The sequence below is a fragment of the Aristolochia californica genome, unplaced genomic scaffold, assembly GCF_029961685.1.
Source record: "Aristolochia californica isolate CCGP_79_NKW_82.1479 unplaced genomic scaffold, dmAriCali1.0.hap1 SCAF_11, whole genome shotgun sequence".
Taxonomy (NCBI): domain Eukaryota; kingdom Viridiplantae; phylum Streptophyta; class Magnoliopsida; order Piperales; family Aristolochiaceae; genus Aristolochia; species Aristolochia californica.
This window is the reverse complement of record NW_027181782.1, coordinates 6657351-6681119: the sequence shown is the minus strand read 5'-3', so window position 1 is coordinate 6681119 and position 23769 is coordinate 6657351. Positions and strand designations below refer to the sequence as shown.

Here is a 23769-nt window from a genome sequence, read left to right as displayed (position 1 = left end):
GTCCCTTTTCAGAAATAAAGTCTCGATCAAAGAGACAATAATAGTAACAAAAATGGGCCAATGCCAAAATATCATATACCACATGTGCAATTGTATTACAGTGGATAACCGGTAAATAATGGAAGTTCTTAAGAGTAATAAGGATATATGAAATAACTTGCAACGAGTCCATCAGGAAGTTGTGCACCAAATAATAAACTCAATCCGAGTAATAAGCTGTCTATACTTCAAAATAATAATCCACCATTACAGAGAGAATTGAGTCGAATAATTATCCCCGTTGACATTTACAGGTAAAAAAACAGGTGGGCTGCCCTCAACGGGTTCCATCTCGGCTTGGCTCAACGGGTTCCGTCTCGGCTTGGCTGAGTCCGGAAAACAAACCGATTTGCAGTACCTAGGTTGGTGCTGTAATTTTGTTTAGCTTCTTCGCCTCTCTATTCCGAGAAGAGCGAGAGAAACATACATGGAAGGTCGGCGAACGGCGGCGAACAACGGCGAACGACTGCGAACGACGGCAAATGGCGTCGAACGGTGACAAACAGCAGCGAACGGCGGGAAAAGCTCGGCGAACGGCGAAGAATAACTAGGCAAAATTTCTGAGAGAAGAAAAAATACAAAATCGCTCAATCTCCTGGCCGAACGAGGGAGCGCAATCGTCAGAGGTAGAGCGCCCGCTCTGATACCATGTTAAAAACGGAAAAGAGGTATTTTCTGGAATCCTTGTTTCAATAGATTCAAAGCACGTAAATTTGTACAAGAAATCACACGTTTACAGCTTTCTTACGCATTTACAGTGGATTAACAGCTATTACGAGTTTACCTGAACCCAGCGTTGTGCTTCACCCTTCTAAAAATGTCTTCCAAAAGACCCTTCACATTTTCTAACCTAAACAATCGCGCAACCCCTCTTCTTTCTGTTATTCTTTCTTCTTTTTACCAATCTCGTACTATTGACACCTCATTTACTGGAATTTCTCGCAAGTATTTTACCTCTTCTCATGCCTTCAGAACTCCTAGAACCGTAAATTTTATTTCCTCACTTATCCATCATTTTGCATCCTTATCCTCTCTTGAACCTCATAAAACATCTGAAGGGCTCTCTGTGGACCAAATCCTTGACCGACGTTGGCCAATTCTAGATGAGTCTGAGTCTGACTGGAAGAGCCATGCTACTGCTATTGCTCAGTCAATTCAGGTCATCAAGAAACGATTACAGGTTGGCCCAACATTATAAGTATTTTTTTTATTGTTCTAATGATTTCTACTTACTTTTAAGATTTTTGGTTGGCAGTGGCAGAATCTGGTGCTTAGGGCAGAGCATTTATCTTCTGAAATTAATAGGTCGGACCTATGGGAAAATCCGAACTATGCTGGAAAAGCCAGCCGTGAGCATGGTATATGTATGGGGAAAATTAATGAAGTGAATGGATTTAAGCAGGAATTGATTGAGCAAATCGAGATGCTAAAGCTTGCAAGAGAAGAGGATGACAGGGAATTAGAATTGGTGGGCTCTAGCTTCTTCTAGGCATGTATTTTTTTCTTCTTCCTGCTTCTATGAGTGTTCTGTCATTTTTTTGACGGATAGGGACATGCTTATATAACTGTGAAGCTTGTGAATGCATGATTGGATGATGAGTGCTATTAGAAGAGAAGATAACCAGGCTCTTTTGATTGATGGACAAGAAGGTTAATTACAAAAGTAAACAAGAAGCAAGAAGCATCTATTGGGAATTTAAACTAACTTGTTGACCTATCCAATCCTTAAGTAACCTCTGTGTAAAATGGGTCTCTTTGATGCTCTCATTTCCATTAGTTCTACACTGGAATCAAGAATGCTACCAGCATAAATTCTTGGATGATAGAGCAGTCTTTTTCTTCTTCACATTTATTTCCTTCTTTCCTTCTGATTTTTCTTTTTTTGGCAACACTCGCTGATTCAATTTTGACTATGTCTAGTTTGGCCATTATATTTTATTGTTGTGCTTTTTCTTGTTTGTTTTGTTTCATGTTTAGTTAGTTCTTTTCCTTCAATTATTAGAAAATTTTATGTGTTTGTGGTCTTGTGTGAGTTGATTATGGCTTCCCTTTTCTTTAACATGTCTGTGACATTGGTCTAAGATTATTATGTTTACCTACTTTTATCCGTTTGCCTCATGAAGGAGATCATGAGAGCTTTGCTTAGGATGAGAAGAAATCTTAAAGAGAAAGAAATCGAGGCGCTCTTGGCTGGTGAGCAAGATCCACACCCATGCTTTATAGAGGTAAGAATTTTCACCTTCATGTTGTTTCCAGATCATGTCAAGGGATTTGTATTGCTCTTTGTGGTTTTCTTTAAAATTCAACACAATCATGTGGACCTAATTTTTATGATGTCTGTATTGCAGGTTCAAGCTGGAGCAGGGGGAACGGAAAGTATGGATTGGGCTGCTATGGTCATGGGCATGTATAAAATGTGGGCCCAGCGTCGTGGATTTCATACAACTGTGGTGGATGAGATGGCTGGTGAGATAGCAGGAATCAAGGTTTATTCCCTTTCCTTTTCATCTGTAGTTACCTAAATTTATAAAACGGATCCCACAGTTCTTGTGCAAAAAGTTGTGGAATCCGAGGAAAGTCAGGTACAATTTAAAGTCATTTACGGAATAATTTTTTTTTTCAAATGTTGATTATGCATGCGCTCTTCACCCAATGCCTTGTTGAGACAAGACCTCAAACTTGGAATCCTACATTCTCCAATTTAAATTAATTTACAGAGTAATGTTTGTTAGAATGTTGATTACACATGAGCACTGCACCCAATACCCTGGTGAGAATTGAATCAAGACCTTATACTAGAAACCCCCTATGTGGCGATTGAATAATGTTTGTTAGAATGTTGATTACACAGGAACACTGCACCCAATACCCTGTTGAGAATTGAATCAAGACCTCATTCTAGAAACCCTCTATTTGGCTATTGAGCCTAAGTCCCAATCAACTGAATAACTTTCTCTTCCCAAAAAAGCTTTCTCATTTTCATGCAGCTGAAGTCACTTGAGGTAAGCCAGTAGATTGAGTGTATCCACTAATATTTGTGCGAATGTGATTTGGACCTTTGGAGATTGGAATCGCGTTCCAACATGATTCCATAAGAATGTTTTGGAGTTCATGTTGAAGAATCACTTGAGATTGGAATCATCATTTTAAAAAAAAGTTAGTTTCTCTTTATTAAAGTTGCTATATACCTGCCATGAAGATGTACTTCACCAAAACAATTTTGAGCATGGACCATTTTTAGCAGTTAGTGGTTGATCTGGATCCATCTGGTATGCAGCGGGCTACAATAAAAGTAGATGGTGATTATGCTTTTGGATATGCCAAAGCAGAAGTTGGTGTGCACAGATTGGTACGAATTTCACCATTTGACAGCAACAAGCGCCGGCATACCTCCTTTGCTGCCGTTGCTGTAATACCAATCTTGGGTGATACCTCAACTCATGTTCTGATTAAAGATTCTGATCTCCGGATTGAGCGGTTCCGTTCTGGAGGAGCTGGTGGCCAGAGTGTCAATACCACTGATAGTGCTGTCAGAATAGTGCACATTCCAACTGGAGTGACTGCTACATGTCAAAATGAAAGGTAAGAAATTACATGCACTAAAACCCTGCTCACATGTATAGCTGACATACACACTGAGGGAACCTATCTGAAATGTTTATCTGTTTGGGTCTAGGTCACAACATCAAAACAAATCGATGGCTATGCAAGTACTTCAGTCACGGTTAGATCAACTTGAGATGGCACGTCAAGCACAGTTGAATTCTCAACATACACAATCTTTAACTGATATCAGCTGGGGCAACCAGATACGAACTTATGTCCTCCATGTGAGTGTTGTACTGAATCACTTCAGCTGTGTTCTGCAGTGACCTGTTGATGTTACAAATATTACTATCTGCATCTCATCATCTTCTGTGCCCTTCTTATTGCAGCCTTACCGCATGGTCAAGGATCTACGAACGAACTATGAAGTTTCAGACCCTGATTCTGTGCTTGAAGGGGATATTGATGGATTTATCTTGAGCTTCTTATCTGCATCTCTCGATAAAGACAATAATTATCATGGTGGCTAATTCCCGGTTTAGGAGTTTCTTAGCTGATTGCAAAACCTGGGTCATACTCTACCCAGTTGGATAACTTGCAATGTTAGGCGTCATGCCAGAGTTAAGTGGTTTTGGTTGGCATCGTTTGATTTCCAGGTGTTATCTATTCGCATAGGGTGGAAACCATTGTGTATCCTATCCATTTTCATAGAGCTATTACTTGTTATAATTCACATAGGGGAAATAGATCTCTATTGTTTGAGTTATAATTTCCACAGGAATACTAAACCTTCAGGCTTTCGACTTCCCCTGCTTTATTGTGCGGATAGGAAAATGATAATGGTCGCTTTGTAAAATTTCCAATTCTTTGTTCCTTCACTCTCTTTCTTCTCCACTATGTTAACACATTCTTGACACTTATGGACAACCCCAATATTTGGTCTTCTTTGCCTCAACTTTTCTCCTACTGTTTCCCTTTTTTCCTTGGCATGAGCATGCTACATGTTTCTTCCTCTTCAATCTTGGACAGGTTGGGTAGGTGCTGTGTGGGGGAAAGGATGGCGTTGCCCCTTCTTTTGATAGAAAATCTGACTTCCATGACTATGGGTAGGGGAGGCAAGAGAAGGCCCCACCTAATTTCTTTAGTATTCTTTCAAGTTATTGTTGAGTTTTCCACATTTTTCTAACAAAAAACTATGTTAGGGTCCTACAAGGATAAACCTAGAAAGAGGGAAAGGGGGAGAAGTGTAAATTTCATTAGGTGGGTATGCTTCAGGAAGAGGAGAACGAAAAAAGAAAAAGAAATAGAGGAGAGCACGTATGCACAAAGAGAGGAAGAGAAAATGTTTGTTGTATATGTGTTCTTCCTCCTCTAGACAAATTTGTTAATTATAACCTAACTTTTCTTTTCTAGTGACATAATTACACCCAAAATATAACTTTCTAAATAAAGTAAAATGTAAGAAATAAAGTTGAAATAGGAAACTAAAACAATAGAGTTTTGATCAAATCTACCCCCTTCATGTGTTACATGTAGGAGATAGCTTTTCCCTTTTCTTCTTTGAGTTGGCATGAGATTCACCTTAAAGTTCATTCAACTTGTGAGATATGCTCTGCATGAGACTCATCTTAGGTCCTTCGATATGATTTCTTTAACACTCCTCCTAGAGCGAATTTGTAATTTCAACTTGCAAATAAAATTTCTTAGAAAATTGGAAAATTTCTCTCTTCAATTCTTCCTTCTTCAATACTATGGCTCTTCATTCTTCAATTCTCCCCTTTACTTGCATACTTTTTACCACAACTCGTGGATTCCTCATTATTATTCATATAAAAAATTTCTTCATGGTATGCTTCTATCAAATACCTCACTCTTTGTACTTCTTCTTATACTTTTTCCCCTCAAACTGAGGATCACTCTTTTCACATTTCCATTCCATATCTTTTTAAGTATAACAAAAAGGGAGAGATAAAAAGACACATAAGGCACTAAAAATAAACAACACGTAAAATTTGAAATCAGATATGCATATTTTAAGGGGTAGCTATTTCCCAAAATTTTCTCAATCTACTTAGCTCCACCTCTTAGAGGTGTTGTTATTTTGATTTTTGGACATTTGGTTTTATCATCGTAAAAAAAGGGGGAGATTGTTGATTGAGTGTTGACTTCCTTCTTGATTTTGATGATAACGAAACGTAATTGAGCTAACATCTGCATTTCTATGCTTGTCAGATACATTTCCTTGAAGAGACATAAAATTCAAAGGTTTAAGCAATGAATCAACACAAACTTCTCAAAGACCTCAAGCTATATGGAATTTCAAGGTACTCTTGAAGAAGCACCTTAAAAAAGAAGAAAAAAATTGAAGGCTAGAGTTTAGGAAGTATTGAGAACAAAACTCAATCTATGTAAGAGAGCAACCCAATCTTTCCAAAACTTGAGGTACAATGTAAAGTTTGGAGTTTTAGGACACATTTGCATTTAAACATGTTTTTGTAAAACAATATACCCATTTTATACATGTTAGAATCACTTAGAATTACAACTTCTCATGCTTAAAAAATTCACATTTTGAACTTGAACTGGAATGATCGATCAACATCTGCCAATGATTGATCAGCCAGAAGTACACATGCCAAAAATATAAAACATGATGAATCAACCAAGGTCGATTGATCGATCATCCATAACAAGGCCAAATTGAGCTATAAAGCATGATCGATCAACCCAATTGGACTGATCGATCAATACTATCCAAGCAAAGCAAATTCTTGTTGATTAATCGATCAACCCTCGAAGATTGATCGATCATAAAAAACTTTGCCAACCAAGGACATAAAACATGATCGATTATAGCAAAGTCATTGATCAATCATACTTGTTATGCATTGTCAGTAGATATTCTGATTGATCGATCATACCATGTACATTGATCGATCAACTTAAAATGTTAGACCCAACGGGAAGATATTGATCGATTAATCACTTTACACTAATCGATCAATGTAAAATCAACTTTTTTCAAATGGGTAAAAAATGGTTATTTTGGCTTGGGGAACTTATAAATATCCCACCAAACCTCTCATTGAGTTAATGAGCTTTTATGGGCATACCTACTTCATTTCTTTCTCAATAATTTGAAAATATTTCCTAAGTTCTATTTGGAGAAAGAGGGAGCCACAACTTGCAAAAACTCTACACTTCTTTCTCATTCCATCTCCTTGCATTCATAAATTAGTTAAGCTCCTATCTCTTGACTATGCATCAAAGGCTGGAAGTTTGGAACTCGAGAATGGTATCTCTCCAAATTCAAGGGTGTAAGTTTTACAATTCTTTGTAATTTCCATTTTCGGATAAGTTCATCTAGAACTTTGGAATCTAGCTAATCTCTTGGGGAGATTAAGCTGTCATTATGTATTTGAGCATACACAGGGTTTGAAGGATAACTAAAATCTCTTTCTTGTAATTCCAAGCTAATAGAGCGTTTATTGGTGGAATTTCCCAAGAATGGGTTCTTGGGCAGTGAATACCAATAGCGAAATATCGAGAACAAAATATTTGGTGTTCAATTGTGGTGTGTGAATTTTTGCCTATTTATTTGTATTTTTATTTGATTTCATTCTTGCACACCTTAAGTCTTCAAACTTGAAAAACTCAATTAGGCCCCCCTCTTAAGAAGCCACCTGGGTCAACATTGTGTCCCTCATTGGCATACTTCTATATGATCGATCAATTAAATAGTATGATCTATCATGCTTCTTAATTTTTTAATGCATGGACAAGGTTGATCGATCAGTTCACAGGGGATGATCGATCATGTTTTATAGCACATTCTGGCCAAGTTCTATTTGATCGACCAATCACCCCTGATTGACCAATCATGTTTTATATTTTTAGCTAGTGCACATTTTGGATGATTGATCATTGGCAGACAATGATCGGTCATGCCAAAGCTAGGTTTCTATTTTAGGCTTCAAAGCATGAAGAAATTGTTTCTTAAGTTATTCTAACATGTTTAAAAGAAGGTATGCCTCGGTAATACATGTTATGAATGCAAAATGTCCTATGGCTCCAAAAATTTTAGTTGTACCTCAAGTTTGAAGAATTGGGGCTACTCTCTTACATTGATAGAGTTCTTGAGATTTGCTAGACCACTTACACTCAAACCTTCAATTCTTCGTTTCTTCTCTTATGGGTATTTCTTTAAGATGACTTGACACATGTGGAGTTTGAGGTATTGAGATGCTTATTCTTTTGCATAGACCTTGATTTTTGTGTCTCTCGAAGGAAAGACATTTGAAAATGCTAAATTTGTATTTATTAGATCAATTTAGTTTTGTTATCACCAAAATATAGATGAATGTCAACACTCGGTGAACACTTGTGTGATGTCAAATACAACCCTAACATTGCATTTAATGGGGTTGAAATGTGCTGAAATGCTATAAGGGTGCAACGCTGCAACAACAAATCAGGGATTGCCACATAAGAAAAGATATATTTGTGGATCACATGGGGCTACTAAGCATGAAAAAAATTATAGAAAAACTTACCATGATTGAAAATGAATCTAGTGGAGCCAAGATTTTATTTGGGGGAGCAAGGAAATCTAGCACAACTAAATTGAATCAAGTGAAGCTAAATGACTTAGGTGGATACCAAAGTTTTTTTTAAAAAAACAAGTTCTATCAGAACATGGGAGTTTTTATTAAGAATTTTGGTGTTTTGGAAAACTTACCATCGTTGAAAATGAATTTAATTGAGCTAAATTGAATCTGGCCGATACCCTAATTTTGAAAAACATACAAGTTCTATTAGAACTTGGGTATCCATTCAAAACTAGGGTATTTTTATTAAGAACTTGTCCTTTCAATACTAGGGTATTTTTAGTACGAGCTTGGGTATTTTAAATTTAGTTTGACAAATTTAGCTCTTTAATTTAATGCCACAAGATTTCAATTTTGGCTCTAGTATTGTATATTAGTGAAAGTTTTGTTGAATGAGATGCTCCAAGAAGAATGGAGATAGAAAAGCTAGTTTCAATGCCAATGTTGAGGAAACCAAAAAGATAAAGATAAAGAAACTTGAGGAAACCAATGTTGGGAAAAAACAATTCCCTTTCTCAATAAATTCCATCGATGATGAAAATGTATTTGAGACCTCCCAATCATGTAGCAGACTCTCTTTCCATCCCTGAGGGTAATCTTTAAACCAATCAGTAAAGATATCACATATCGCTTATGTCAATCCTCCACAAATTATACCTCCAAAACTAAATGATATCTTAGCTGTCAAATGGGACATTAGCTCAAAAGCCTTTTTTGACTCCTTGTTTCAAATAGGAGAAATTTTAAATTTTTGCTTCTTCTTGGTACTTTCATTCCAAGTACAAACAAAAAAATAATTAATACTGCCCCTTGCTTTACGAAAGCATAATAAAGCAAAACAAAGTCGCCTTTTTTTTCTTCTAATTGTACTTTTCCAAGTGCAAAAGGAAAAACAATAAAAATTATCGTACTTTTTTTTTGCTTCTTCTTTGTACTCTCGCTCCAAGTGAATATATATAAAAATCAATTAATTTTTTACTTTTGTTGGTTCTTTTTCTCCAAGTTCAAAAAGAAAAAATAATAATTATTGTCGTATTTTTTTTACTTATTCTTGGAACTTTCATTCCAAGTGCAAACAGAAAAACAATAAACATTATTGTACTTTTTTTTTTTTTGCTTCTTCTTGCCACTTCCATTCCATGTGCAAAAAGAAAACCAATAAATATTGTCATACTTTTTTTTGCTTCTTCTTGGTACTTTCGTTCCAAGTGCAAAAAAGAAAATAATAAATATTGCTCCTTGATTTGTGAGATCTTAATAAAGCAAAACAAAGTCGTACTTTTTTTCTTCTGTTGTTCTTTATCTCCATGCGCAAAGAAAAAAACAGTAAATATGGTCATACTTTTTTTTTTTTTTGGCTTCCTCGTGGAATTTTTGTTCAAAGTGCAAAAATAAAAACAATACATATTGCCCTTTGCATTGCAAGAGTTTAATAAAGCAAAAAAAAAGTCATACTTTTTTACTTTCTCTCCAAGTATATACTATTCCACAATGCAAGCACGTGTGTTTTTAAATTTATACTAATTATAACACTACATATCTAATTTGGTTTAACTTAAACTAAATTTTGTATTTTCTTTCTTGAAAAAATTATTTGTCAAATAGAGAAATAACTTGTCTATGAGATGGGTATAACTAATTAAGAATATAACCGTGTGGTGAAACAGTGAAACATTTAGTGTGCTCGATTTGACGATGACAAGGTATTACATTATCACAATGAGTTTTTTTTAATGCAAGATTTAGTTAAACTCGTATTTTTTATTTTTAAATATGTAATAAGTTGATTGTTTTCCATTTACCAAGTCACTTTAGCCGAGTGGTAAAGACATACGCTTGCTAAGTACATGAGGTTTCCTGCGAGAGTTCAAATCTCTCATGTAACACAGCATTCCACATTACACACAAGTGGGTTTTTAACATCTTACCCAACAAGCGTATTATCAGATATAATAAAAAAATATTGGTCAGATAGAATAACATCTTACCTATGAGACGAGTATTCCAGTTAAGAATATAATCGTGTGGTGAAATGGTGAAACATTCATTTTGCTCGATTTGAGGATGACAAAGTTTCACATTATCATATTGTTTTTCGTGTTAATGGAGAATTCATTAACACACATTTTTTAATTTTTAAATATTTAAAAATTGATTGTTTTGATTGTTTTGCTAAGTACATGGGGTTTCCTCGCGAGAGTTTGAATCTCTTAGGCAACGATCATTTTATTTTATTCTATTTTAATTAATATCTCCGCTTCTCCTCTAGGGAGGTTGCAAAGTTGAACGTTGAAAATCGATGTCCACGATAGTATACAATATTCCACGTTGCATGCATGCCAGTTTTTAATTTTATATTAATTATAACACTAAATATCTAATCTGATTTAGCTTAAACTCAATTTTATATTTTCATTTTTGAAAAAAAAATATTGGTCAGATAGAATGGCATCCTATCTATGAGACGAGTATGACTAATAAAAAATATAATGGTGTGGTAAAACGATGAAATATTCATTATGCTCAATTTGAGGATGACAGGGTTTGACATTATGGTAATGTGTTTTGTGTTAGAGGACTTGCTTAACTCACATTTTATTTTATTTTTAAATATGTAACAAGTTGATTGTTTTGTTTTCACCAAGTCGCTTTGGCTAAGTGGTTAAGGTGTGTGCTAGCTAAGAACATGGGTTTTCCCGGCAAAAGTTTGAATCTCTTAGTCGATGCTCTTTTTTTTTATTCTATTTTAATTAATATATCCGCTTCCCCTCTAGGACGGTTGTAAAGTTAAACGTTGAAAATGGAAGTCCACGATAGTGTATAGTACTCAACGGTGCACACATGCAAGTTTTTAATTTTATATAATATAACACTTCATAACTAATCTGGTTTAGGTTAAACTAATTTTTTTATTTTCTTTCTTGAAAAAAAATGGTCATATTGAATAACATAATATCTATGAGACAAGTATGACTAATTAAGAATATATCCGTGTGGTTAAACATGGAAACATTCATTATGTTCGATTTGAGGACGACAAGGTTTTACATTATCGAAATATTTTTTGCGTTAATGAAGGATTTGGTTCACTCACATTTTTTTAGTTTTAAATATTAATAAATTGATTGTTTGCTTTCATCAAGTCGCTTTCACCAACTGGTTAAGGCGTGTGCCTTCTAAGTACATGGGATTTCGAGGAGGTCACCCATCCTAAGATTACTCTCGCCCAGGTTTGCTTAACTTCAGAGTTTTTAGTCAGATACCTAGCTAATACAACCCGAAAAGACTAGTCATTTAAGGTGCGGAAAGCCAAGTACCTAACCCAGGTGGACCGGAACCACCTAGCTCTGACACCTACCCCGCCTATTCTGGAGCCGTCTCACACGGGATTCGAACACAGGACATGGCGTGCCCAACTCTGATACCATGACAACGATTAGCCAATACAACTCAAGAGACCGATCTGTTAGGTGTAGAAAGCTACCGCTTACAAGAGTGGACGGAACCATTCTGACACCCACCCCACCCATTCTTGACCGCCTCTCACGGGATTCGAATGCGGGATGTGGCATGCCCAGCTCTGATAACATGACAACGGTTAGCCAATACAACTCAAGAGACCTATCTGTTAGGTGCAGAAAGCTACCACCTACAAGATTGGACGGAACCACTCTGACAGTTAAGGCGTGTGCTTGCTAAGTACATGGGGTTTCCCTGCAAGAGTTTGAATCTCTCATGTGACGTTTTATTTTATTTTATTCTTTTTAAAGTAATATCTTAGCTTTGCCTCTAGGGAGGTTGCAAAGTTGAACGTTGAAAACCGAAGTCCACGATAGTATACATTATTCCACGTTGCACGCATGTGAGTTTTTAATTTTATATTAAATATAACACTACATATCAAATCCGTTTTAGCTTAAACTAAATTTTATATTTTCTTTCTTGAAAAAAATTTATTGGTCATATAGAGTAACATCCGACATATGAAACGAGCATGACTAATTAAGAATATAACCATGTGGTGAAACAGTGAAACATTCATTATGTTCGATTTGAGGACCACAAAGTTTTACATTATCGTAATGCATTTTGTGTTAATGGAGGATTTGATTAATTCATTTTAAAAAAATATTAAATAATTTTATTGTTTTCCTTTCACAAGTCACTTTGGCTAAGTGGTTAAGTCATGTGTCTACTAAGTACATGGGGTTTTCCCACAAGTGTTCAAATCTCTCAGGCGACGATCTTTATTTTATTCTTTATTTAAGTAATATCTTTGTTTCGCCTATAGGGAGGTTACAAAGTTGAGCGTTGAAAACCGAAGTCCACAAAAAAAATTCAAACAATTTTTAGCTTATTCATTTATTGCCAATCCACAACCTATTCACCAAAATAGCCATTACTTCAGGAAGTAGTTTTGTTTTATCTGGTCCTTTTACTGAGTGTATGGATTCCCTTGCCCTGTGTAAATTTGCTGCTAGTTTTTTCTTTTGTTTTAACCACGCAACAACAATCTTAATCTTCTTACCTAGAATCTTGTCTCTGTGAATTGAATACTTAGACAAGATGTTTCTAAACCTTTCATTTAATTTGCTCTGCTTGGTTGTTTTCTCTACTTGGCCACCTGATAGTTGATAGTATAGAGTATTCCGCATTGCACACATATAAGTTTTTAATTTTATATTAATTATAACACTACATATCTAATTCAGTTTAACTTAAACTAAATTTTATATTTTCTTTCTTGAAAAAAATTATTGGTCAGATAGGCTAAAATCTAATCTATGAAATGAGTATGACTAATTAAGAATATAAACATGTGGTGAAACAATGAAACATTCATTATGCTCGATTTGAAGACGATATGTTTTACTTTATCGTCATGTGTTTTGTTTTAATGGAGTATTTGGTGAACTCACAATTTTTTAATTTTTAAATATGTAATAATTTGATTGTTTTCCTTTCACCAAGTTGTTTTGGCCGAGTGGTTAAGGCGTGTGCTTGCTAAGTACATGGGGTTTTCTTGCAGGAGTTTGAATCTCTCAGGTGACGCTTTTTTTATTCTATTCTTTTTTAAGTAATATATTCGCTTCGCCTCTAAGGAGGTTGCAAAGTTGAACGTTGAATCCACGATAGTATACATTATTCCTTGTTGTACACATGCGAGTTTTTAATTTTATATTAATTATAACACTACATTTCTAATCCAGTTTAGGTTAAACTAAATTTTATATTTTCTTTCTTGAAATAAATTTATTACTCATATAGAATAATATCCAATCTATGAAATGAGTAAAACTAATTAAGAATATAAACGTGTGGTGAATCAGTGAAACATTCATTATGCCATATTTGAAGATGACAAGGTTTTACTTAATCGTAATACATTTTGTGTTAATGGAAACTCGTATTTTTTTAAAAAATTAAATTTGTAATAAGTTGATTATTTTCTTTTTACCAAATCACTTTAGCCAAATGGTTTAGGTGTGTGCCTGCTAAGTACATGGGGTTTCCCTACGAGATTTCGAATCTATCAAGCGACACTCATTTTAATCTTTTTAAGTAATATATTCGCTTTGCCTCTAGGGAGGTTGCAAATTTGAACGTTGAAAACTAAAGTACACTAGAGTATACATTATTCCACGTTGCACGCATGCGATTTTTTTTTATTTTATATTGATTATAACACTACATATCTTATCTGTTTTAGTTTAAACTAAATTTTATATTTTCTTTCTTGAAAAAAATTTATTGGTCAAATAGAATAACATCCGACATATGAGACAAGCATGACTAATTAAGAATATAACCATGTGGTGAAACTATAAAACATTCATTATGTTTGATTTAAGGACCACAAAGTTTTACATTATTGTAATGTTTTTTGTGTTAATAGAGGATTTGGTTAATTCATTTTTTTAAATATTAAATAAGTTGATTGTTTTGCTTTCATCAAGTCACCTTGACTTATGGTTAAGGCTTCTACCAGCTAACTTCATGAGGTTTCTAGTGAGAGTTCGAATCTCTTAGGTGATGCTTTTTTTTTCTATTTTAATTAATATCTTTGTTTCGCCTCTAGGGAGGTTGCATAGTTGAACATTGAAAACCGATGTCTATGATAATATACAGTATTCCACGTTGCACTTTTGCAAGTTTTTAATTTTATATTACATCACTACATATCTACTTCGGTTTAGCTTAAACTAAATTTTATATTTTCTTTATTGAAAAACATATTGGTCAGATAGAATAACATCCTATTTATAAACGAGTATGACTAATTAAGAATATAACTGTGTGGTGAAACGATGAAACATTCATTATGTTTTATTTGAAGATGACAGGGTTTTACATTATTGTAATGTGTTTTATGTTAATGGAGGATTTGGCTAACTACCAAAGCGTTCTAAATATTAGGCATATTGCCCGGAGGAAAAACTACATCCAACACTAAACAAATGATTTGATCAATACGCCCTAGGTTTTCTTCTTCAAGCGTGGAAATACTCGGGCTAGAAGTAGTGGGATTGATTCTCATAACATAATATAATAATAATAATAATAATAATAATAATAATAATAATAATAATAATAATAATAATAATAATAATAATAATAATAATAATAATAATAAAATATGTCAAAATTAGTTGTGAATAATTATGAAGTTGAAAATAAATGTCCGATATAAAGTTGATCGGTTAATTCAATAAGAAATAGAAATGGGAGTTAGCGCTTGATTTCGATTGGTTTCCTTTCACCAAGTCGCATTGGCCGAGTGATTAAAGCGTGTACTTGCTAAATATATAGGGTTTCCCTACGAGCTGAGTCAATGCTTTTTTTATTTTATGCTATTTTAATTAATATCTTCATTTTGTCTCTAAGGAGGTTGCAAAGTTGAATGTTGAAAACCGATGTCCACGAAAGTATTCAATATTCAATGATGCATGCATATGAGTTTTTAATTTTATATTAATTATAATATTACATATCTAATCCGGTTTAGCCTAAACTTAATTTTATATTTCTTTCTTAAAAAAATATTAGTCAAATATCCTATCTATGAAACGAGTATGACTAACTAATAATATAACCGTGTGGTAAAACGGTGAAATATTCATTATGCTCGATTTGAACACCGACAGGGTTTTACACTATTTACGTTTTATGTAAATCGAGCATTTCGTTAAATAATTTTTTGTAATATGTAATAAATTAAACATGGCATCCCTTGCTCCATGTTCTATGCCACGTTTGTTACTGATTACATCTCTCTCGACTTCCCCCACAGCCAATGAACATTCCACTGTGATCATAAAGAATCCTCCATTTCTCCCTTAATTATTAAGTCTTATCAGCTTAACCCTCTTCCATAATACCATCGCCTCTGCCGATATGCTTTTCAGGGAAGAACCCATTCTTTCCAACTTCGATCGTCTTGATTACATGGTCCATCGTCTTTCTTTTTCACTCTAATGATTCAATTTTGACTACTGAAGTGTTTAAAATTGGTTCTGGAAGCAGATGGGGTGCTTGGAAGAGTTGAAGACCAGCCACAAATCAGTATCTGCATGAAGTTCCAGTCCCTCATCTCTGTCCAGTGGAACATGAACCACTGGAACCACCTTAACGAGCAAGTCTTAACTTGCATTTTGTTCGGTTTGTGTTGGCACCGCAGATGAGTTTACAGTTAGAGGAAGAAATGGAGAGCGAGAGGAAGAAAGAAGAAGATGAGAGGCAAAAGAGGAAGAGACCACGCAAAAAGGGTTTGAACGGTACGAGCCTAATCAAGTGGGATTTTTTGTTCCATATCGAGGAACTCGGTATCATCTGTAAGAATTTGGAGATAATATTCCTAGAAATAAAAAAGAATTATTCAACCGAAGACACTCATCTTTGCGAAATACTATTGAGCAAACTTTTGGTGTTTTAAAATCTCGATTTCTAATGTTGAAAGGTGCTCCTCCATTTTCTTTTAATATCCAGACAAAAATTATAATTGTTTATTGCATATTGCACAATTATATATGTGAAGAGGATTACAATGATTTATTTGACTTGGAAGATGATAATTCGGGTGGCGAGCTTGGTGGAGAGTGATGCAGTCCAATTAGGTGCAATGGCTTCTCTTCTATCGGAAGGAAGGCAATTGGGACTGGATAACATGATATGGTTTACAAGTGGCTTCGAAGTCTGAAAGGTCCAGCCATTGGATTAATACCACAATGGTCCAGCAAGGGAGTTGCCAAGTATTGAGGACATGGGCGGGCTTGACAGAGAGGGTTAGATTTCTGTGAGGCAAGCTGGCAATGGCTAGCAGGAAGGTGGGGCAGTTGTGGACTTCTTGAGCAGGTTGACATGGGAGTCTGGGTGGATTTTGGAGTAAGGTGGGAGGTCTAACCGGTAGGCTACTGCACCAATTGTTTCCAGCACTTGATAGGGTACATAGAATCATGGAATGAGCTTTTCATTGGGTTTGGTAGCCAAGGACTTGAGTCAATAGGACTGGAGTGTGAGGTAGACAAAGTCATCTTCCTGGAATTGAACTTCTCAGCTGTGCGATTGGCATATGACTTTATTCTGCATTGACCCTTGTCGAGATTGGTTTTTAAGTTCCAGCAGGATGTTGTCTTGCTCGTAGAGGTGTTAATTAACTTCATCTACCAGATGTGGAATCCGAGAACTTGAGAAAGGAGGGAGTGTCCCTCCTGTAGAGAGCTTTGAATGGTGTCATCCTTGCAGCTTGGTGATAAGTGGTATTGTACCAAAGTTCAGTCCACTGGGTCCATTTGAGCAAGGATTTAGGATGGTCCCCCAGGAAACATCAGAGATAGGTTGCCAAACAGCGGTTTACTACTTTAGTTTGCCAGTCTATCTGAGGATGATAGGCGGCGCTCATGCGAAGTTCAGTATTAGAGTACTTGAAAAGTTATTTCCAGAAGTAGCTGATGAACAGTTTGTGAGAACCCATGTAGGCATATTGTTAAATTGGGTCCAAGGTCCTATCCCAAAATGACTAGTCAACTTAGGAAACCTCTTTCCCAACTAATAAACTCAAGATCTTTGTACTCACTAATCTATGTGGGACTATTCCTTAACATTTCCCCTCACGTGTAGACCATCTTTTGTGGCTCTACAAGTGGATAATTTAGGAGTAGGCAGTTTAGGTGTAGGCCCTCTTTTGTGGCTCTACAAGTGGATAGTTTTTAGTGTAGACCTCTTTTGTGGCTCTACAAGTAGATAGTTTTTAGGTGTAGGCCCACATATGAGTACCTGCTCTGATACAATGAAAAATAGGTGATTTGGGGAGAAAATAGAAGAGAAAATGGATTTCTGGAAGAGAGGCAGCTTTGCTGCCTTGGAATCCAAGCCAGAAAGGCCCTTCTTTCTTCTTTATAATCAGGGTTTAAGTGAAATTTTATAATAGGACAAAAATGCCCTTCAATACTCAAAATTACATATCTCCTAAAATACATGTCTAAATTGAATGAAAAATTAACTAGAGATAAAATAAGACATTCCCTATCTAATAGCCATACTATAAGAGAAAAATTTAATATTGAAAATATAATAAATGACCAAAATACCCTTGAACTTGTATTTTAATACTCCCCCTCAAGTTGGAGAGTAGATATCAAACAATCTCAGCTTGTCACTAAAGGATACATTTCCCCGAAGGCTTGGTAAATATATCTCTTAACTAGTCTGAAGACTTTACATACGAAGTTACCACCTTCCCCTACATAACTGCATCTCTAATGAAGTGGCAGTCAACCTCTATATGTTTCGTTCTCTCATGGAATACAGGGTTGCTGGCAATAAAAACCAAACTCATAACCATAGGGTCAGGTAACATAAAACCAAACTCAAGAAGCACAGACTTAATCTACATAAGCTCACTAACTGTATGAGCCATTGCTTGATACTCGGCCTCTGCACTGGACCTAGCCATAACTATTTGTTTCTTATTTTTCTAACTAATCAAGTTGCCTCCAACAAAACAATTGTAGCCTGATGTAGTACGTCTATCCATCTTACACCCAGCATAATCAGCATCAGAATACCCAAGTACATCAATTTTCCCATTATGAGTATACAGAAGACCTTTTCCAAGTGAGTGCACCCTTCAAGTACTTCAAAATCCTCTGAGCAGCTTCTAAATGGACTTTTTGAGGATTTTCCATGAACTGGCTCACAACTCCATAACAAATGAAATATCCGGCCTGGTAACTGTAGCATAGATTAGTTTACCTACTAACCGTCGGTATTGAGTTTTATCCTTGATTGTAGGGCCCTGGGTGTCATGTAGATTATGATTAACTTCCATGGGGGTGTCTATAGGTTTAGCACCTAATAAACCATACTCCTGTAACATATCCAATATATATTTTCTCTGAGAAAGAACAATACCTCGCTTGCTACGAGTGACTTCAATGCCAAAGAAGTACTTGAGAGAGCCCAAATCCTTTATCTAAAAATATGTGGCCATATATTGTTTAACTTCTATAATACCATCAAGATCATCACCAGATAACACAATGTCATCCACATAGACAACCAAAATCACCACACCAATCTTCCTTTAACATAGAATGATCACAATGACTCCTATAGAACCCAAATTGTAGTACCACATCACTAAACTTTTTAAACCAGGCCCGTGGACTCTGTTTAAGTCCATAAATAGCCTTTTGTAGCTTACACACTTTTTTTGTCTCCCCCTGAGCAACATGCCCAGGAAGTTGCTCCATATACACTTCCTCATGTAGATCACCATATAAAAAAGCATCCTTCACATCGAGTTGAAAGAGAGGCTAACCCTTATTAACAACCACAGATATTAAGATACATACTGAAGTAAGTTGGGCCACAGGAGAGAATGTCTCAAAGACATCAACTCCAAAAGTTTGCACATACCCTTTTGCTACCAGCCGAGCTTTGTACCGTTCAATAAAGCCATCAACGTTATATTTGATAGTATAAACCCAACGACACCCCACAATAGCTGTTCCTGCAGGTGGATCACATAGATTCCATGTTCCTTAACACATATGACTTCCTTGCCAAACATGGCATTAACTTTTTTGGCCATATAGGGATGGCCGAGGAGTAAGAAATGACTGTTCTTTGTCAATCAGTCAACACCAACTAGAATAGTGTTGAAGTCGTGAGTCTTGGGGAGCCCACCTAAGAAGTTGAGGGATATGTCTTCTCACACTTGTAGAGGACTAGGAAGAGGTTGGAGCAACCCCACTGGTGTGAGGGTATTGTACTTGTTTCTTTGGCAAACTTCACAAGATTCCACAAACTATTGGACGCCTCTTTTAAGACCTGTCCAATGTACCACACTGGCGAGCTTCTTATAGTTGTGAAGGTATCTTGAATGGCCACCTGAGGGGGTGGAGTGAAATTCCTCGACTATGTGTGGAATGCATGTTGACGAAGGAGGAAGGACGAGGCGGTTCTTGAACATCAAACAACCATTAACATGTACTAAGGATGGCTGGAGTGGTCTACCAACAAGTCCTGCTGGATCTTTCGGAGGCCGTCATCTTGCTTAATCTCTTGTTCTCGTTCCTCGAATCCAGTGAAACATGCAAAGGAGATAGCAGAAATTGTGAGAGAACCCTCTTTTCGGGATTTTGCATTAGCCACTTTGCTATCACGGGTAAGCTTGTATTGAATTTCGAAGTCAAAACCCAAGAGTTTGGTTACCCACTTTTGTTGTTCTTCCGCCACCAACCGTTGGTCCATAAGGAACGCAAACTTCGTTGATCCATTTTGATGATGAAGTGCCACCCCATGAGACAGTGTCTCCATTTTTGGACGGCTAACACCAAGCCATGAGCTCCTCTCATAGACTGATTTTAATCATGCTCTATTTGACAATGCTTGGCTTAAGTATGCGATGGGTCTCCCTTCTTGCATGAGTACGACTCTGATGCCTTTCCTTGAGATGTCAGTCTCGAGAGTAAAAATGTTGGAGAAATCCAGTATGGCTAGCATAGGGATGGTGGTCATTGCCTTTTTTAGGCGGTCAAATGTTGCTTCTTTTTTTGAATAAATGTGCTTATATTTCAGAAAAAAAGGAATTAAAAATTAGTGGGGCCCTCCCTTTACAACCAGGGATTGGAGGAGGCACCATGTTGAGCGCCTCCATATGCTCCAAAATTGATGTCATCCGTTGGCGATTTCTCTGGAGAGGATCAGAAGACACCTTCAGATACTATTTGGTTAGTTGGAAGGATATTTGCATGCCTCATAATAGGGAAGGATTAGGCATCCGACCTACTAGGGATATGAACAAAGCTCTTATGCTCAAATGGATTTGGAACTTCAACAACAAGCATAACAGTTTTATGGAGGAATATGGTCAAATTCTACCTTCAATTTTTGGGTGCCTAGTGGAGAAAGGGTGGCGTCGCTCACCTCCTATCCCCGCTATGGAAATCAATTTTTAAGCTCCTTCTAGTATTCAAAGATGCTACCTTGTTTCACACGGGCAATGGAAGGACCCTACTTTTCTAGTCGGATGAATGGTGTGGCCCCTGATCCCTCTCAGAGGACTTCCTGGGGCTGCATAGGGTGGCTAGAGACCTCTCTTACTTTGTGGTTGATGGATGGAGACATCAGTCATGGAGTCTCCTATTCTTCCGGAGACTAAATGATGAGGAATCGTCGACTTTTTGCTCTCTCCTTACCAGACTCAACAGCTCTATTATCCAAAAGCATTCAATTGATAAGTTGACTTGGAAGCCTTGCATTAATGGCCGATTCATTGTTACTTCTGGTTACTCTCATATTAGATAGCAAGATTTCAGTATACATGAGCACAAGGCAAATCTGGCTTGGAAACTCTCAGCGGCAAGCAAAATCAAATTTTTCGTGTGGTCGGCCATTAGAGAACAAATTCTTACTTTTGACAACCTTCATAGAAGAGGCTTCGCCGCCCCTGATCTTTCTTGTCCCCTTTGTGGTGAGTGCGATGAGACAGTCCAACATGTCCTCTTACACTGTGGATTTTCATGGCAAGTCTGGATGAAGATTTTTTAGAAGATTAGGCTCCAAGTGGGGCTACATCAAGACCTCTTCAGCACCTTTGAGATGGTTAGAGGGATTCACCTTCCTCGGCTAGGCCAGTGGAACATGAATCATCGGAACTACCTTAACGAGCAAGTCTTAACTTGCTTTTTGTTCGGTTTGTGTTGGCGCTGCAGATGAGTTTGCAGTTAGAGGAAGAAAGGGAGAGCGAGAGGAAGAAAGAAGAAGATGAGAAGCAAAAGAGGAAGAGACCAAGCAAAAAGGGTTTGAACGGTACGAGCCTAATTGAGTGGTGATCTTTCGGGATTTTTGGCTCCATATCGAGGAACTCGGTATCATCTGCAAGAATTTGGAGATAATATTCCTACAAATAAAAAAGAATTATTCAACCGAAGACACTCATATTTGCGGAATACTATTGAGTAAACTTTTGGTGCTTTAAAATCTCGATTTCTAATGTTGAAACGCGCTCCTCCATTTCCTTTTAAGATCCAGACAAAAATTGTAATTGTTCGTTGCATATTGCACAATTATATACGTGGAGAGGATTACAATGATTTATTTGACTTGGAAGATGATGATTCAGGTGGCGAGGTTGGTGGAGAGGTGATGCGGTCCAATTAAGTGCAATGGATGATACAGACATCGACATTAGTGATGGTCTTGAGGATGAGGGTAGCCAAGTAACAAGCTTTCGGAGGCAGCGTGCATTAGAATCCACAAGAGCTGCATAATTTTGAGATGTCATAACGACTTCCATGTGGAATGATAAATGATGGTTGTATCTTATTGCTTTTGAATATTTGTCGTTCATATATACTAAACTTGTAACTTGATGATTTTAATATTAAAGGCACGAACTCGTTATTTGAATAATCTTTCTTGGGTTATTAATAAAGTGGTATATTTATTTATTTAATATATTTTTAAAATTTTATTACTATATTAAACATGATATTTAAGTCTAGTAAATAAAATATAGTTAAAGTATGCATTTGATTAATCAATTATTTTTAATTTTGTGGAAATATATTATTAATTAATACCGTGTAAAAAATCCATCTTGTGTTATTAATAAAATAATTATTTATTTATTAATTATATTAAAAATTTTAATTACTGTATTGTATTTGTGATTTAATAGTGATAATGAAAATATTGTTAACTCAAGCATTTGATCAATTATTTTGGTTTAATTAACCCATTTTTATAATTAATAAAATCAATGGTTTTAAATTTAAAGGAAAAATATTATTAATTAATAATACGTAAAAATATATAGTGTATTAAAGTTTGCAAGTTTGCATTTAATAGATTTTTCCTTTTTAATCATGCCTTTTTTATGTTAAAGTATACCATATATTATCAATAAATTAATAACTAAACTTATTATATTCGTTTATGTTATTTTTAACGTTATTTATTTATTTTTTGTAATTAATCATGTGCACAGTTAATTGGCTCACATAATTACTATATTAATGTACAATAAAGAGCAATCATTAAATAATATAATATGTAATTCAATTAATTAGTATATTAATATATTTTAGTTATGCATTAAATTAGTTATTCGTGTAGTAATAATGTTTATTTTAACTTATTTAATATTTAAGTATTATATTTTAATTAACTATACTATTACAAGTTACTAATTCTCTTATTTTTCATATTTTTCTCATTTTGGGGCACTAACACTGGAAACTGTTTTTCAGTGCACATGAACTCGTCCACACTAACACCCAATTTGAAGATGAAGTTAATGTAGATGAATTAAATGATTTTGAAGCAGGAGATGAAAGATGAACTTCAAATTTTATGTTTGTTGACTAACTCCCCCATAGAGTATTGTTCCATTGTGCGCTTGTTTGGGACAAAATAGTTGGCAAAATTCGGTTTGACGGTACTTTGTAATAATTTTGCTAGGCTTTTTTTGTTTGTTTGTGCGTTCTTCCTTTCTTTGATGGAATTGGTTGTGTTTGTTCCTTCAACTTATTGCAATAATGTAAAACCAAATCGTCCTCAAATCGAGCATCATGAATGTTTCACCATTTGACCACAAGATTATATTCTTAATTAGTCATACCGGTCTATTTGACATAACTAACATTGCTTCCTTAGGAAAATTATTCAGATTCATTATTGTCTAATTGCATTTCCTCATCACCTTTGTCCCCCTCTTCTTCCACCTCTTCTTCTCCCTCTTTTTCTTCATTGTACTCATTTTTTTACCTCAACCTCGTCTTCTTCATCTACATCTTCTTTATTGTTTTTATTTTGTACCACTTGATACAATTTGGAGGAACCTTTGACCTAGTCAAGGGCCCAATATCATTGTTCACTTGGTCAATATGGAGATTAGCATTTGACAACTCCTATTGGCATGCAGTTGTTTCATCAACTATGATTAATTATTTATCTAACACATCAAATAGATTTATCATAACCACACTCTGGCACTATTGCACCATGTCCTTTAGGTATTGACATTGATAAACCAATCATCTATTTTGATACCTTGTCTCCTATTGGTTAT

General features: G+C 35.7%; 1 protein-coding gene across 2 annotated transcripts; it reads left to right on the top strand.

The window, feature by feature from the left end:
- Positions 1–445: 445 nt before the first annotated feature.
- On the top strand, positions 446–4511 carry LOC137944236 (peptide chain release factor PrfB2, chloroplastic). Of its 2 annotated transcripts, none has more exons than XM_068789855.1 (8): positions 446–707; positions 809–1219; positions 1295–1507; positions 2163–2264; positions 2388–2525; positions 3317–3621; positions 3716–3869; positions 3975–4511. In XM_068789855.1, exons 2-8 carry the CDS (start codon positions 857–859, stop codon positions 4113–4115), a joined length of 1416 nt encoding a protein of 471 aa, XP_068645956.1. In that variant the 5' UTR covers positions 446–707; positions 809–856; the 3' UTR covers positions 4116–4511. The 2 variants fall into 2 exon arrangements, with proteins under 2 accessions (XP_068645956.1, XP_068645957.1); XM_068789856.1 differs by having other exon boundaries at positions 798–1219.
- The last annotated feature ends 19258 nt before the right edge of the window (positions 4512–23769 follow it).